At 41.9% G+C, this 14879-nt stretch overlaps 1 protein-coding gene across 2 annotated transcripts in view; it reads left to right on the forward strand.

Moving 5' to 3' along the window:
• MBOAT2 (membrane bound glycerophospholipid O-acyltransferase 2) overlaps positions 1 to 13133 on the forward strand; it is a 107756-nt gene extending 94623 nt beyond the window's left edge. For both annotated transcript variants that reach the window (XM_081255114.1, XM_081255115.1), the window contains 6 exons: positions 2152 to 2344; positions 2710 to 2813; positions 5438 to 5502; positions 6827 to 6959; positions 9533 to 9684; positions 12064 to 13133. In XM_081255114.1, coding sequence (XP_081111240.1) covers positions 2152 to 2344; positions 2710 to 2813; positions 5438 to 5502; positions 6827 to 6959; positions 9533 to 9684; positions 12064 to 12289 — 873 coding nt within the window. In that variant the 3' untranslated portion in view covers positions 12290 to 13133. The remainder of the gene's footprint in view (positions 1 to 2151; positions 2345 to 2709; positions 2814 to 5437; positions 5503 to 6826; positions 6960 to 9532; positions 9685 to 12063) is intronic.
• Positions 13134 to 14879: the final 1746 nt, after the last annotated feature.

A 14879-nucleotide genomic window follows, 5' to 3' on the forward strand; every position in this document is an offset into this window, starting at 1 on the left:
CTCTTTGTGTTATGAGTGGGCTTCAAAGACTCTTTGAATCCAAAGTGGGTCAGTCAGGTACCCAGCGGCCCATTTGTTGGGGGCCTCCCAATTGTCTTTGTCTGCGTTAGTTAAGATAACAGGTCTGGCTGCTGAACCAAGGACCAAAGTAACAGGAGGTTAAACAAGATGGAAGTTTATTCTTCTCTTACAGGACAGCTCAAGTGTCAGCCGTCCATGGGTAATATGGCAGCTCCACGGGCGGGGGATCCAGGCTCCCATTCTGGCCATCCTTAGGGCGTTTCCCTCATCCTCATGGTCTAAGATGGTTCGCCACAGAAGTTGTCCATGTTACTTGTGACCGCATAGCTACACTCAACTGCAAAGGAGGCTGTGACGTGTGGTCTTTAGCTAGACTTCACCGTGCCCAAATAGAAAATCCATTGCTATGTAAGAAGGGGGGGCACGTATCCTGGGGAACACCTGTCAGTCTCTGCTGTGATGCCGGTAGGTGTTTTCTCTGAGGCTGTTTGGTTTCTTGAGTGTGGGCTTCTCCCGTCTTCTGCCCAGGGTGTTCAGACTTGACTGCTGGTCTCTGGAGCTGGGAGGGAGGGGCTGCGGACATGGCCTCTCGGGATGCATCCACCACAGGCTCCACATTCATTCCAGCCCCACTCTGGACCCGTGTCCTGAAGCCTGGCTCTTTTCTCGTTAGACTTCCCTGAGAGGTAACTTGTGGCGTCCTGCCAGCATGGGGGAGAGGAGGCTGAGGGAACCGGGGGTTACACCTGGCTTCCCAGCCTCAGGCCCCCTCGCCCCTGCCTTTCAGAGTTCCTGATCCCGCCTTGACTGAGCTTTTTTTGGGACTCTCGGTGGTGTGTGTGCCAGCTGGTAGTTGAGATCAGGTATATGTTACTTCAACTTGTTTTAAACTGAGACCTGGAAACTAGTGTGTACAGTCTAATGGCCACAGTACTTCTCATTATGTTACTAAAGTGATGTATCCGATTTTTAGGTTCACATATGAGGTCATTCGGTTCATCTCACTTCATTTATGATTATAATTTTCCCCTAATTACCTGTTGTAAATTCAGATGTGTAGGTTAGAAATTCTGGAGGTAGGAGTGAAGAAAAGGTAGCCTTACTTTACTGGAAGAAGCTTTGAAAGACGACCAGGAAAATGAGAATAAGAACAGGTGCAGCAGAGAGCCCTTGACCTTCCAGCGTCTCCTGAGAATAAATAAAGGTTTTTCGAAAGTGCAGGAAATCAGGCATGTGCTCTGACTCTCGCCTTTGAGCCTTTCTTTTCGGCCCCGTTACAGAAAGTGTTAAAGACGGGTGTTCATCTGCAAATCACTGTAGTTAATTTGAATATTATTTGATTACTGTGCAGGACACTAAATCCAAGTATTTTCTTACATTCTTTCATCTGGATCCAGCCTTTTCTTTCCTCTGTTTGTTTCTTTACCTCTGTAGCCTGTATAATCTCCTTTATATTGAATCAGATTGAAATAGTCTAGCCTACTGAAAACCTAAAAACACCATGAGTTGGTGTTTTTCCAGGTAACTGAACCTTACCAGATAAAGTAAAGATTATCCTTTTCTTTCTGTCAGAATCTTTATGCAGATCTTTTTGTTTCTTGGGTGTGGCTCTTTTGGTTTTATCATTTGAACAAAATTGCTTTAAAGAACTTTCAGGTTTAAAGAAACGTGAAAGTTGTTTATTGTAAAAATAGGTTTTTTTCCATGAAATACCTAGAATTTGGAAAGTAGGGAAAAAGCACAATGGAAAAAATAAGCCGTGTGTGTGTGTGTGTGTCTGTGTGTGTGTGTAGTCACGTAAAATCCACTACCAAAACTTATTAATGTTAACATTTTTACATAGTCAACCTATACACCTGTGTTTGCTTTTAGTTTTTCTAAGTTTACTGAAAGTCCTGAAAATACACATTGGGGTTTCTAGTGTGATTTGAGCCATAACCCAGAGGCAGTCATTAGACATAAGGCTTCATGTGTTCATACTGAGACAGTGGCGGCTTTAAATGCTGAGCACGCCTGAGTTCAGGATTTTGGATGGAGTTACAGGGTTAATACTACCTTCAGGAAGAGTTATATGGCAGTAATACGTAAATATGTATCGATTAAGTTTATGAAGTCTTGTCTTGCTTTCAGATTGCAGTCATTCAGAAGCTCTTAGTCTGTGGACTTTCCTTGTTATTTCACTTGACCGTCTCTAAGACGTTACCTGTGGAATATAACATTGACGAGCATTTTCAAGCTACAGCTTCATGGCCGACCAAGGTTATCTATCTATACGTCTCTCTTTTGGCTGCCAGACCCAAATACTATTTTGCATGGACGTTAGGTAAGTAACACGTGAATAAACCTTCGTGTCAATGTGTGGAAGTATAAATCTTACCCTGGTGATAGCTGGGAGAGTACCCTCTTGAGAATATATAGTTCAAGACCAATGAGAAAAACTAGGGTCATCTATGCAGGAGAAACAAACCTTACGGTTCATGTCCTACATATAAGGATAGATCCTAAAAACTGTTAGGAGAGCCTAAAAACTGGAAGGCCCATTTTATTATAATATCATATAAAAATGAGAATGAATCTACTTTGTTTAAGAATTAAAGATGATAGTGTATGATAACGTACATCTTCTGGGAGAACACAGTAGTTTGTTACATAGGTTTGTAATAGTTTCTTTTCCTTTGTTTGTTACAGCTGACGCTATCAATAATGCGGCGGGCTTTGGATTCAGAGGATACGACAAAAATGGAGCAGCTCGTTGGGACTTAATTTCCAACCTGAGAATTCAGCAAATAGAGGTTAGTAAATCATTAGGAAGTTGGTTACCATGTGACACTTTAAGTAGCATAATTTGCCTTCATAGGTTATGATGTGATGTCCCAAGAGTGGTTCTGAAAGATTTGTAATAATAATACTCATTCTTTCAATCAGCCAGTATTTATTGGTCATCAACCATGTGCCCTAGGCCCTGGGGAGCCGGTGAATAAGATCAGTACAACCTGGACCCTCCTGGAACTTTAATCTAGTGGGGGTTACAGGGATACAGAAAGATTGGCTGTGATCAGAGAGGTATAGGGCGTTTCTAAGATAGAAGCCCAGCTTAGACTAGTGAGGTGATTGTGTGTGTGTGTATGTGTGTGTGTGTGTATGTGTGTGTGTGTTAGGAGGATGGGGCTATGTCAGGCAGAAGGCGTCGCCCTCCTGAGACAGTGACCTATGAGGAGGGTGCTGTGTAGGTCCAGCATGATGGTGACCTCAACCAGGGTAGTGGCAGTGGGGCTGGAAAGACGTAAACACACTGGACACTGTTTAAGAGACTCAGCAGAACTTGGTGATACACTGGAATCAGCAAGAGAGAACGAGTTATGAATCATGCCCAGAGGTCTGGTTTAGACCCCTGTGTTCACCGTGGTACCTGTCACTGGGGTAAGGAGCAAGGAGAAGGCTCAGGTTTGAAGGGAAAGGTGGTGTGTTCAAATGTCAGTCTTACCCGAGTGGTCCAGCAGGCCAGTGAATGCTGAGGCATGGGCTGAGATTGTAATTTGGGAACTATCGCACTTCAGGTTTTGGGAGGAACCATGAGAGTAGCGATGAGGGACACTGAGGGGGTGGGAAGAGACAAGAGCCCCCAAAGGAGCCCCCATCTTACAGGCCAGGCAAAGGAAGGCATGCGGGAGCGGGTAGCTGGAGAGAAGAGAGGAAAACCAAGAGCAGGCATTGCTCTGCAAGCCTGTGTAAGGGGCTGTTCCCGATGGGAGAAGTTACCAGAACTTTGGGTGAGAGGCTGACTGGGAACGAATAGTGAGCGGAGCAGCCGGACCCACTGCTGGACCTTGGCACCTGCAGTTGTGGGACCACAGGAAATACAGGCCTGATCAAGTCTCTAGATCCTTCTGCCGTTAGAAGGGACCCAGAAGATAGAGGAGTAAGTTAGACACCAGGGCCAGAAGCGAGGAGTGTCACAGGACCAGTGACCCGATTTCCGGCACAAATGCATGGCATGGGAAAAGTGGGGGGCAGAGAGGGGCTGTTACACATTGAAAGAGACATCAGCCAGACGTGCCATATGTTTGGATCCTGATTGACCCCGCCAACTGGAAAACCATGTTTTTAAACCGTCAGGGGTATTTGAATACAAAATGGATATTGGATGATATTAAGGAATTATTGTTAATTTGGTTAGATCTGGTCATAGTTTTTTTGGTCATAGTTTTTTTAATTTATATTTTTTTGTAACATTATTTTTAAAAATTATTCTTATTCTTTTTTAAAAAATATTTATTTATTTGGCTGTGCCGGGTGTTAGTCGCGGCCTGTGGGCTCCTTAGTTGTGGCATGCGAACTCTTAGTTGCAGCACGTGCAGCAGTTGCAGCAGTTCCCTGACCAGGGATTGAACCTGAGCCCCCTGCGGTGGGAGCACGGAGTCTCAACCACTGGACCACCAGGGAAGTCCCTGATCATAGTTTTTTTTTAAAGGTCCCTATTTATTGGACATACATTCTGAACTATTTACAGGTGAAATAAGATGTCTGGTATTTGCTTTGAAATACTCTTAACGGTGTCAGTAATAAAATGGCGAAGGACAGGCGAAAATGGATAATTGTGGAAATTGGGTGATGAACATATGGCCATGTTTTAACGTTTTGTTCATTATTGCCAACTAAGGAGCTTTTGAGACTTTTTTTTTTCCTAATCAGGCCCCATGAAATTTTAATATCACAGATATATTGTATATCTCTTTATATCCTCTATGTATATATGTACCTTATTCATAAAAGAGTAAGATGTTTTTGCCTCGTAAGAAGTTTTCATCCTCGGAGTTTGACGAGAGCAGTAAATAACGGACCAGAGAATCTAAAGTGGTGAGACGTGCAGAACCGAGGAAGGATGGTTACACAGGGAAGGAGGAGCAGCCAGGAGCCCAGAGCTTCCCTCTGAGATCGGAGGGCGGCATTAGTGGGGGGAGCTTGAGTGACACACTGGAAAGGTAGGAAGACGTGCAAGCCACTCCTCCAGGGGGAGCAGGTCCCGGGAGGCCAGGACTCCCAATAGCCGGGGAGGGAGGCACTGAAGGAAGTGAGGCTGCACCTGATGGGGCGTCTAGTCCAGCCCCCAGTGAACGGCCACTGAATGGTCATTCACCTGCTCCATCAGGAGTGTCTGTGGGATAATTCCATGGCAACCCCTGTAAGTGTTAACACACAGGAGAAAATGGTGAGAATCCATTTACCTCACAGATGTTCCCCCCAGTAACTCCTTTTATAGAATGATGTTACTCTGTTAGAAAAAACGGTGTTAAGGAAAGAGATCGTCCACTACCATCATTGTCAAGTAATGTACTCTTAGCCCAGTAAGATGTTAACTTACATTTAAAGTTTCATTATTTTGTCGGCCAAAGAAAAAAGTTCCTTTGTTTTTCAGATGTCAACAAGTTTCAAGATGTTTCTCGATCATTGGAATATTCAGACAGCTCTTTGGCTCAAAAGGTAAGCTCCCTCAAGAATCGTCATCCGCTGAGTGTTGGCCTCTAGTTCTTGAGGCTGACCTTCACTGGTTCACATTCTTAACCAAATTAACTTAACGCTGTGACCTTGTGTTAACCCGAAACAGAGTTAGTGTCCTCCGAAGCAGGGTGCTACCAAGTCAGAGAACTATTTCGGCGTGAGTCATGAATGTGGCCACCACTGACCTCGTAGCCTGCCTTGAAAGGTGCCCACCAAGGTTTGAGATCACCAGTATGTCCCTCATTCATGGGAGATTTGGCCAAACAAAAATGCCTACACAGCCACCATACGTATGCCCTAGATTTTGCACAGCACTTCCAGTTTTAAAATATTTCAGGACAACAGACCTCTATATGTTGGGCACAGGATGCAGAGACCCCGCCTCCGCAGTGGGAGGTCACCGTCTTGGTACAAACTCGGCAGTCATCTCCATGTGCTGCCCCCTGTCGTGAGGATGATGAGAGTGAGTGGGAAGCATGCGAGAACGAGGGGCAGAGAGGCGCCTGTGCTGAGAGTCATGAGGGCTTGTCACGTGCACACGGGGAAGGCAGAGGACCGATCACAAAAGCCGGAGTTAGGACACTGCGCCGAAACTCCCAGTGGTCCTTTCTCCTTGTTCTTGATGGGACACCCTGCCCGATCGTGAGTTTATTTTATAAAAGACTGCTCCTGTGATGGGCGGGCTCTAAGCACCGTTCTGTGTAAAGAAGCCTTCTTTTGTCATGTGCTTTACTCATGACACGTTCAATCCCTTTACCTCTTGAAATATCCAAAACACATTATCATCGCTTCATGGTACCTTGCAGTCTCCCCAATGGGTGCAGATTTTCCGAGCTAATCTGTTGTGTTATTTTTTGTTGTTGTTATATTTTAAATTTGATACCTTAGGAAAATCTTATTTTCAGCCGAGTTCTCTACCTGTGACAGGAAAACTTTACACTAAGCACGGCCTACTTCCCAGAAGACTATCGTTAGATCAGTTGAAAGTTCTAAATGTTACTAAAGAAAATAATAAAATAATGTAAAATAAAAGTAACCTTTATATTTGTTAAAGTTCTTCTGTACATAGTATAGACTCCCAAACACTAGGAATGATCATTTTGGCCATTACGTGTACCAATAAAAAGATGGAAATGAAACTTCTTTTCATACATCTGGTCCCTAATAGCCGTGACCTCTGTGAAGTCACAGATCAAGCTGATGCTCAGAATAAGTTGTGGCTGTTTCCCTAGATCCTGGCCAGGAATAAGAGTGATCGTTGTGGACTTGATAAGCTCTAATCACTCATGTTTTCCATGGTTTCCAGGGTGTGTTATGAGCGCACCTCCTGGAGTCCAACCATCCAGACGTTCATTCTCTCTGCCATTTGGCACGGGGTGTACCCGGGCTATTACCTGACTTTTCTCACGGGAGTGGTGATGACGCTGGCGGCACGAGCTGTGAGTATGAGTTCCTTCTTGTCCTGCAGTGCTGGCCACGTGACCTGGTGTCAAAGGCCCAGTAAGCCTCTTACCTACTGGGCAGCCATGCTCCTTTGGCCGGGTCAGTGCGGCAGGCTGGCTGGGAGGTGTGCCTGGCAAGCGTGCTGAGTGTGCCTCGCGGGCTGCGTGCTTGGCTCATCTGAGAGGAAGGCCCGGCCCACAGAGGCCCCCACACCGTGTTCCTCGTGGTCACAGAATCTTCGGAAGGATTGCTGAAAACTGGGTGAAATAGAGACGAGCAGACGAGTAGGTTTATTTTAGAGAAGTTTCCTGAAAACTACAGCCTTTGAGTCCTCTTTTAGATGAAGAGGGGACCGTGGCCAGGCCTAGATAACGTGGACGGGCCATGCCCCATGGCGGACACCATGTGGGAAGCAGGCCGCAGGTCTGTAGGGTATTTGAGACCTGGTGTATTATCTGGGAAACAGTTGAGGAATTAGGTTGGTGACCTGGGAAAGAAGGGGGCAGTTTAGTGTAAGTCCTTGGAAGTCAATCGGAGGAAAGTGACAAAAACAGTGTGTGAACAAGCTTCTTAGGTCACTTACAGGTGAGGTGGCTTCATTTAACAAACTAGCAGATGTTTATTGTATTCAGTTTTAAGGTACCTTGGAGATATAGGAGGTAAAATATCAAGAAGTATTAACTAAAGGCTATTCTTCTGTGGTTTGTAGTCTAGGGGCATAAGGTGTCTGTATGTGTGTAGGTATCTGTCTGTATATGGGGGGGTGTGGGTTCATATACCACAAGGCATATATGATAGATTCCATCGCTTTTATGGATAGTAAGTACCCTAGCTGTTTAGAGGGAGGGAAATCCCTTTTGGTTGGGTTGACTAGAGGTGGCTCCAGTAGGAAAGTGTGCTTGGATTTGGGCTTTGAACGACGAAAGTTATTGCAGTAGTGACTGAAGCGTAATGGGGGGAGAAAATGCCTTTCTAGGTGTAGAAATGACATTAGCAAAACCAAGTTAGAAAGTGTGTGGTGTATTTGGGAATGGCGAGCAAAGGCAAAGGGCAGGGGCGGGGTGGGCTGGAGAGAGGGGAAGAGGCCAGTAATAGAAGAACTTGAACAGCAAACTGGGGAAGAGCCTCATCCTCATTCTGTCTGTCCCACGTCAGGGAGTCAGGGAAGGTGGGTAAGGGTGGGGATGGCATGCTGAGAGCCACGCCTTGGGCAATGGACTTGCCCCTGGTGGACAGCAGGGGAGAGAGTGCAGGGAGCTTTTGCCTCCTTGAGCAACGCAGGAAGCCTGGGTAGGGCCCTGCCACTAAGCGTGCTGGTCTGTGTGCGGAAGAGCCACTTACCTCACACTGCATCCCCTCTGAAGAACTCGCGTGGCATCTCAGAGCAGGGCCACGCTTCACCTATAACCATATTAGACGAAAAAAGCGGGGACACAAGAGAAAAAAAATAGTGTTTCGTTAAGTTGGCACATATCAAAATTGAAATGTGTTGACTGTTTTAGAAGCTAAAAAGTATTAAAATAGTGGTTATTAGAAAGCACTTTTTTTCCTGAGAAGCCCTTCCCAATTTCCCCTAGTGGATGGTGTGTGTAATTGCCATTCATTTAAATAACTGCTCTTTGACCTAAGCTCAGTGTATAATAGCTGTCTTTCACAAATGCAGAGGTTAAAGAAGAGGAAGGATGTCTCCCTTCATCATAGTAGAAAAACTGATCACGGAATGAACCTTATTTACGTATAGGCAGACATTGCGGATTCGGTTCCAGACTATGGCAATAAAGTGAATATTGCAGTAAAGGGAGTCCCACGAATTTTTCTGGTTTCCCAGTTCACGTAAAAGTTATGTTTACACTATTGTGTAGTCTAAGGGTGCAATAACATTATGTCTAAGTATACATACCTTAATGAAAAAATACGTATTGCTAAAACGTGCTAAACATCATCTAAGCCTTCAGCAAGTCATAGTAATAACATCAGAGGTCGTTGATCACACAACACCATTACAAATATAATAATAATGAAAAAGTTTGAAGTATTACAAGAATTACCAAAATGTGACACAGAGACAAGAAGCGAGCAAATGCTGTTGGGAGAATGGCTCCAGTAGACTCGCTCGATACAGGGCTGCCACGCACCTTCAGTTTGTAAAAAACGCAGTATCTGCGAAGCAGGATAAAGTGAAGCACGGTAAAACGCGGTGTGCCTGTACTAGAGTTTACAAAATATGATTTAAGGAGCTCTAGGAAGTGTCATTTTTAACTTTGCGGGGGGGGGACTTTTAATACCACTTCAAATCTACAGAAAAATTGCCAAGACCTCCTCTACTCCCTTTACCCAGATTCACACACTTTGCTCCCGTGCTTCCCCATTGCACTCTCCATATTTTTTGTACATACGTGTAGTCATTTTTTTCTGAACCAGATCCAGCCTTTCCCATAGTAACAGTACCATTTTAGATGCCCACCAGCAACGTACGAGAGTTTTGCTTATTCCACATCCTTGAAACAGTTGATATAGTCAGTGTGATTTTATAAGCAATGTTAAAGGTAAATATTTTTGTTTATTTCAGGTGAGAAATAACTTTAGACATCATTTCCTCGAACCTCCCCAACTTAAGCTATTGTACGATGTCATGACGTGGATAGTGACTCAGATAGCGATAAGTTACACAGTTGTGCCCTTCGTTCTTCTTTCTGTGAAGCCATCATTCATGTTTTACAGGTAAGTGTTACTCTTAAAAATAAGCCATCGGAAATTTAAAACAAAATTTTTTATTGAAATATAGTTGATTTACAATGTTGTGTTAGTTTCAGGTGTATAGCAAAGTGATTCAGTTATTTACATTTGTATGTATGTGTGTGTGTGTGTGTGTGTATATATATTCTTTTTTGGATTCTTTTCCATTGTAGGTTATTACAAGATATTGAGTATAGTTCCCTGTGCTATACAGTAGGTCCTTGTTGGTTATCTATTTTATACATAGTAGTGTATATATTTTAATCCCAAACTCCTAATTTATCCCTCTCCCACCCTTTCTCCTTAGGTAACCATAGGTTTGTTTTCTGTGTCTGTGAGTCTATTTCTGTTTTGTGAATAAGTTCCTTTGTATCATTTTATTTTATTTTATTTATTTTTCATTTTAATTTATTTTTAAAAGAAAGCTTCTTGCTATTGGGTAGAATAGAAAAATAGTACCCTAGCTTGTTTCCTGCAGTTAAGTGCATTGTCAGTTACTTTTAAATCTTAAACCAAGCAGTCACAAGTTTATTTATGGAATGATTAACACCACTCAGACCTCCGATGAGAGTGTGATTTACAGGGAGGAATGTCAGCTGGGTAACCACTGCTTCAGATCTCTCAAAGGTTACACTGGAGAGTAGAGCTCTTCTTCCTACACTTGGATGTGAACTAGATCATTGTGGTGATCATTCCATGATATATACATATATCGAATCATCATGTTGTACACCTGAAACTAATAATGTTATATGTCAGTTATATCTCAGTTTAAAAAAGAGAGAGACATCAGACTAGCTTTGGCCCACAAGCCGTAGTTTGCTCACCCCTGCTCGAGAGCCAAGGTTTAAGAGTTTAATTGTTAAAGCGGAGGCTTAAGAGTCACTAGGGATATTTTAGGGACGGAAGTAAAATATATCCTCTGACAGTCACCAGTAACGGTGGGTAAAGTCTGTGGAACAAGAGTTCAGCTATAAGACTGCTAACTCCAAAAGGAAAGGAAAACTTAAAAAAGATGAACAATAAAGAATATGATGAAGCAGTTAAAAAACAGCATAGCTTGTTCTTAATAATGAATTATTAATTCTCTTAATTTCTTCAGTCAAAGGTAATAAATTACTTGTATTTCATTTATTGGTTCCCTTTCCACTCTTTTATATTTCATTGGTACTTTGTCATCTCTACATGAGAGAAATTATTGTTTTGAATTCCATATTTCGTTTATCTGTTTATCTTCTCTCCCTCCCCCACCAAATTCCATTCCCCCCACAGTAGATAGTGATATCTTTGAGATCAAAAACTATTTTCCATTACCCTAGCATTTAGAAGGACAGCACAGAGTCATAATAACAATACAGGAAGACATAAGTAACTCCTGCTAAAGTGTCCATGTGAACAGAATTCTTACATATGTCTAAATGTGACTGAGCTATTGGTTGGATTTTCTGTCTCAGGTACCTTGTTCACAGGCACTGGCACTTACAGCTATAGAACCAGGAGGTCACATTTGGTTTATATTTAATTTGAGGCATGATACTTCTAATAATATCTTTACTAATGTGACCTTTATTTTGTGACAGTAACCATCAAGAAGCAATATTGCTTATCTATTACTCACATCATTGGAATATTTGTAACTTAATTAGGGACAGTAAATAGCAGGCAAGGCTATTACTGTCCCTTTACTACCTCCACAGTTTGCTCACTATTTGATTCTGTGGATTTGAGAGGTTTTTTTTCAGATCTCTGCAGCTATTAATAAGTACATTTTTGTTCTTGTTCTGCTTAGTCCTGGCCTTATGACCTTTACAAAGGAATGCAATATGATATCTAGTATGAGCGCTTTATAAATACCCACTGGCATACATGGTTAGAGTTTCATCTAAGGGGGATGGGTAAAAGAATAGTGTAGGGCTTCCCTGGTGGCGCAGTGGTTGGGAATCCACCTGCCAATGCAGAGGACATGGGTTCGAGCCCTGGTCCAGGAAGATCCCACATGCCGCGGAGCAACTAAGCCCGCACACCACAACTACTGAGCCTGCTCTCTAGAGCCCACGAGCCACAACTACTGAGCCCACACGCCCCAACTGCTGAAGCCCGCATGCCTAGAGCCCGTGCTCCACAACAAGAGAAGCCACCGCAACGAGCAGCCAGTCGACACAACTGGAGAAAGCCCGCGCGCAGCAACGAAGACCCAGTGCAGCCAAAAATAAATGAATTAAATAGATAAATAAAAGAAAAAAAAAGAATAGTGTAGTAAATATACACATCCGAGGTGGGGCTTGTGACATTTTGACAAATGTCAAGTTAAGTCATGTTAATTATCAGAATTTAATAAAGTTAAGTTTTCCTTTTTTCTTTTAGCTCCTGGTATTACAGCCTTCACTTTGCTGGTATCTTAGTATTATTGTTGTTGCCGGTGAAAAAAACTCAAAGAGGAAAGAATACACATGAAAACGTTCAGCTGTCACGATCCAAAAAGTTTGATGAAAGAGAAAATTCTTTGGGACAGAATAGTTTTTCCACAACAAACAATGTTTGCAATCAGAATCAAGAAATAGCCTCTAGACATTCATCATTAAAGCAATGATGGGGAAAGCACTCTGATGGCTATTTTTTGTATGTTAACAGAAACCAATCTTAGCACCTTTCAAGGGGTTTGTGTCTGTTGGGAAAGAGATCACGTGGGGGGAAATCGGACAGTTTTAGGTAGGGAATGCCCTGTATACCAGCTTGAAAATGGAGTGAAAGACCCCTCCCATGCCATGTCCCTGTGGGCCATGCCTTATCAAAAATGTTTCCATTATTTCAATGGGCACTCAGGACCTCAGCATATGTCCATAGGGTCATAAGTGTGCCCTGCTGCTGAATGTATGTTGTGTATCCCAAGGCACTGAAGAGATGGAAAAATAATTGTGTCAATCTAGATGACTGAGAAAAATTAACTTTTCCAAATGAATGTCTTGCCTTAAACTGTCTATTTCCTAAAATATTGTTTCCTAAATGGTATTTTCAAGTGTAGTATTGTGAGAACACTATTTCAATATTAGATGTTGTATGCTGCACAGGAATTCCGGAGGAATTTGAACAGGATATTTAAGACTGTAGATACTTTAAAATGCAATAAACATCTCAGTATTTGAAGGGTTTTCTTAAAGTATCTCAAATGACTACAGTATGTTGTGAAACTGTAAAGTGATGGATGCTAATTTCCTGGAGAGTTTAATTACCCTGTGTCAGGCAGAGAGCCCTTCAAGGAAGGATTTCTTCAACATAATTAAAGGTTGGTAATGTGATATTTTAAGCTATTTTTCTTAAAAAAAAAAAAAGGGAGAGAGAGAGAAGATGACAAAGGAAAGAAGGAAGACGTGAGTGAAGAAAGCACTGCGGGGGCCGGAGCCTGAGCCAGTGGCAGCTGTGACCAGCGCACACAGGTGTGCAGGGCAGGTGACCGATGCTCTGCAGAAGTGCGCTTCATCCCTATTTATCTGAGTTCTTTGTGATTCTGTAAGACATAAAAGTTTAATAACTTTTTATTACGTTGGACTTTTAAAAGAAATGTATCAAGCATAAATTATATAGAATGATAAAAGGATTGTGAAAATAATAGCTGGAGATTGCTTGAAGGTTTTGAAAGAGAAATCACGGAGTGAAATTACTCTCTAGCTAATCACTTTTTTATCCTTGACCATTTGTATTTGGGAAAGTTTTAGGAAAATGAAAACTTAAAGTCATTGGATCTGGACCACCTCTGTAGAGAATAATATAAATTAGTTTCCAAACTCTTAACTTCTCACATAAAAGTTTTGCCACTAACTCTTGTTAATGAGTTTCAGATTATTTAAGTAGAAAAATGTGCTTTTTTCTTATGGGCTGTTTTCACCATAATTAATTTCGCCTGACTTGCTGGGTATCTCCTTTAACCCCACAGTCTTTTGATGCTGTAGTAGCTGAAAGCAGAGGAGTGGCATGTGATGCCAGCCTGGCATCAGGGCCACGGCCGGAGATGATGAGTCACGGGCGGAAAGGGAGAAGGGTGGGCAGGGCCTTCTGACTTCACTTTCCTGTGACCCATCTTTTGTGGAATTTATTTTCTTTTTTGCCTTAAATTTTTAAATGAAATGCAAATTGTTTATGATGAGTCTCTCTTTTTTTTTGTCATTAATAAATTTGCAAATGAAGTTAAGGACAGAACAGCTCTCTGGCTTAAGCTGTGTAGTAGTTCAGTTAAAGACGAAAGGAAAAGCAAATGTACTTGGAACTTTTGAGGTCTAATCAGCAAAAATATCAGTGTACCTTCCCAGAACTTTAGAAATAGCCTCCTCTTTGTTTATATGAAATGTTTTTATTTTTCTAAAGGTAATTTTTTTTTTTCTCAACCTGATGATGTTAGCCATGCCCTGTTACCTCCTGGGAAAAGATGGATTGCTAAATAAGTTTTCTGTTTTCCCATGCATTGAATTTAAGCAAACTGTGGAATGTGAGAGGCTAGAAAAGAATAATCATGGAAAGTATCTGCCCCCCACAATGTCTCCTCCATTTAATTAATGCTGCAGAGAATCTGATCACTATTAAGAAAAAGTAAACAAATTTAGAGGTTAAAAGACAAGTCTAGGCATGTCATAAGTGAAAACAAGAAAGTGCATTAAAAACTTCCTTTTTGTTCAGCCTACGTAGCCATTAACAAATAATCATGATTTAGTTCTATTACCTGACTATTTTTGATTTCTCAGCCTATAAACCTAATATCACTGTTATCTGTTTTTCGCTCAATGAAGGTAATCATAGCACTACCATCTAGAAAGCAAGATGATTGATGAATTTTCCAATTACTTTGAAGATAATACCTTATATATACAATTTGACTGATTTCCATCCCCCTGGATTATCTAGGTATTTTGTTTTTTTGTTTTTGTATGAAATGGGTTTTGAATAGCTTTTATTTAATTTTGGAGAAATTATAATCACAGGTATACAATCTAGGAGAAAAACTAAAGGAATAATTCTAATTCTCAGCTTGACCTTCCTCCTCAAGAAGAGACTTTTTGTGCTCTATAAACTGAATATATCTGCTTGGAGTGTTGTAAGGATTAATACTTTACTTCTAATTATAATAGAAGAATTGAAGACTGGTATATCTCTACTATGTTAAACTTAAAGGGATTCGTTGTAATATGTGC

Source organism: Mesoplodon bidens, assembly GCF_964165515.1.
Source record: "Mesoplodon bidens genome assembly, chromosome: 14".
Lineage (NCBI taxonomy): Eukaryota > Metazoa > Chordata > Mammalia > Artiodactyla > Ziphiidae > Mesoplodon > Mesoplodon bidens.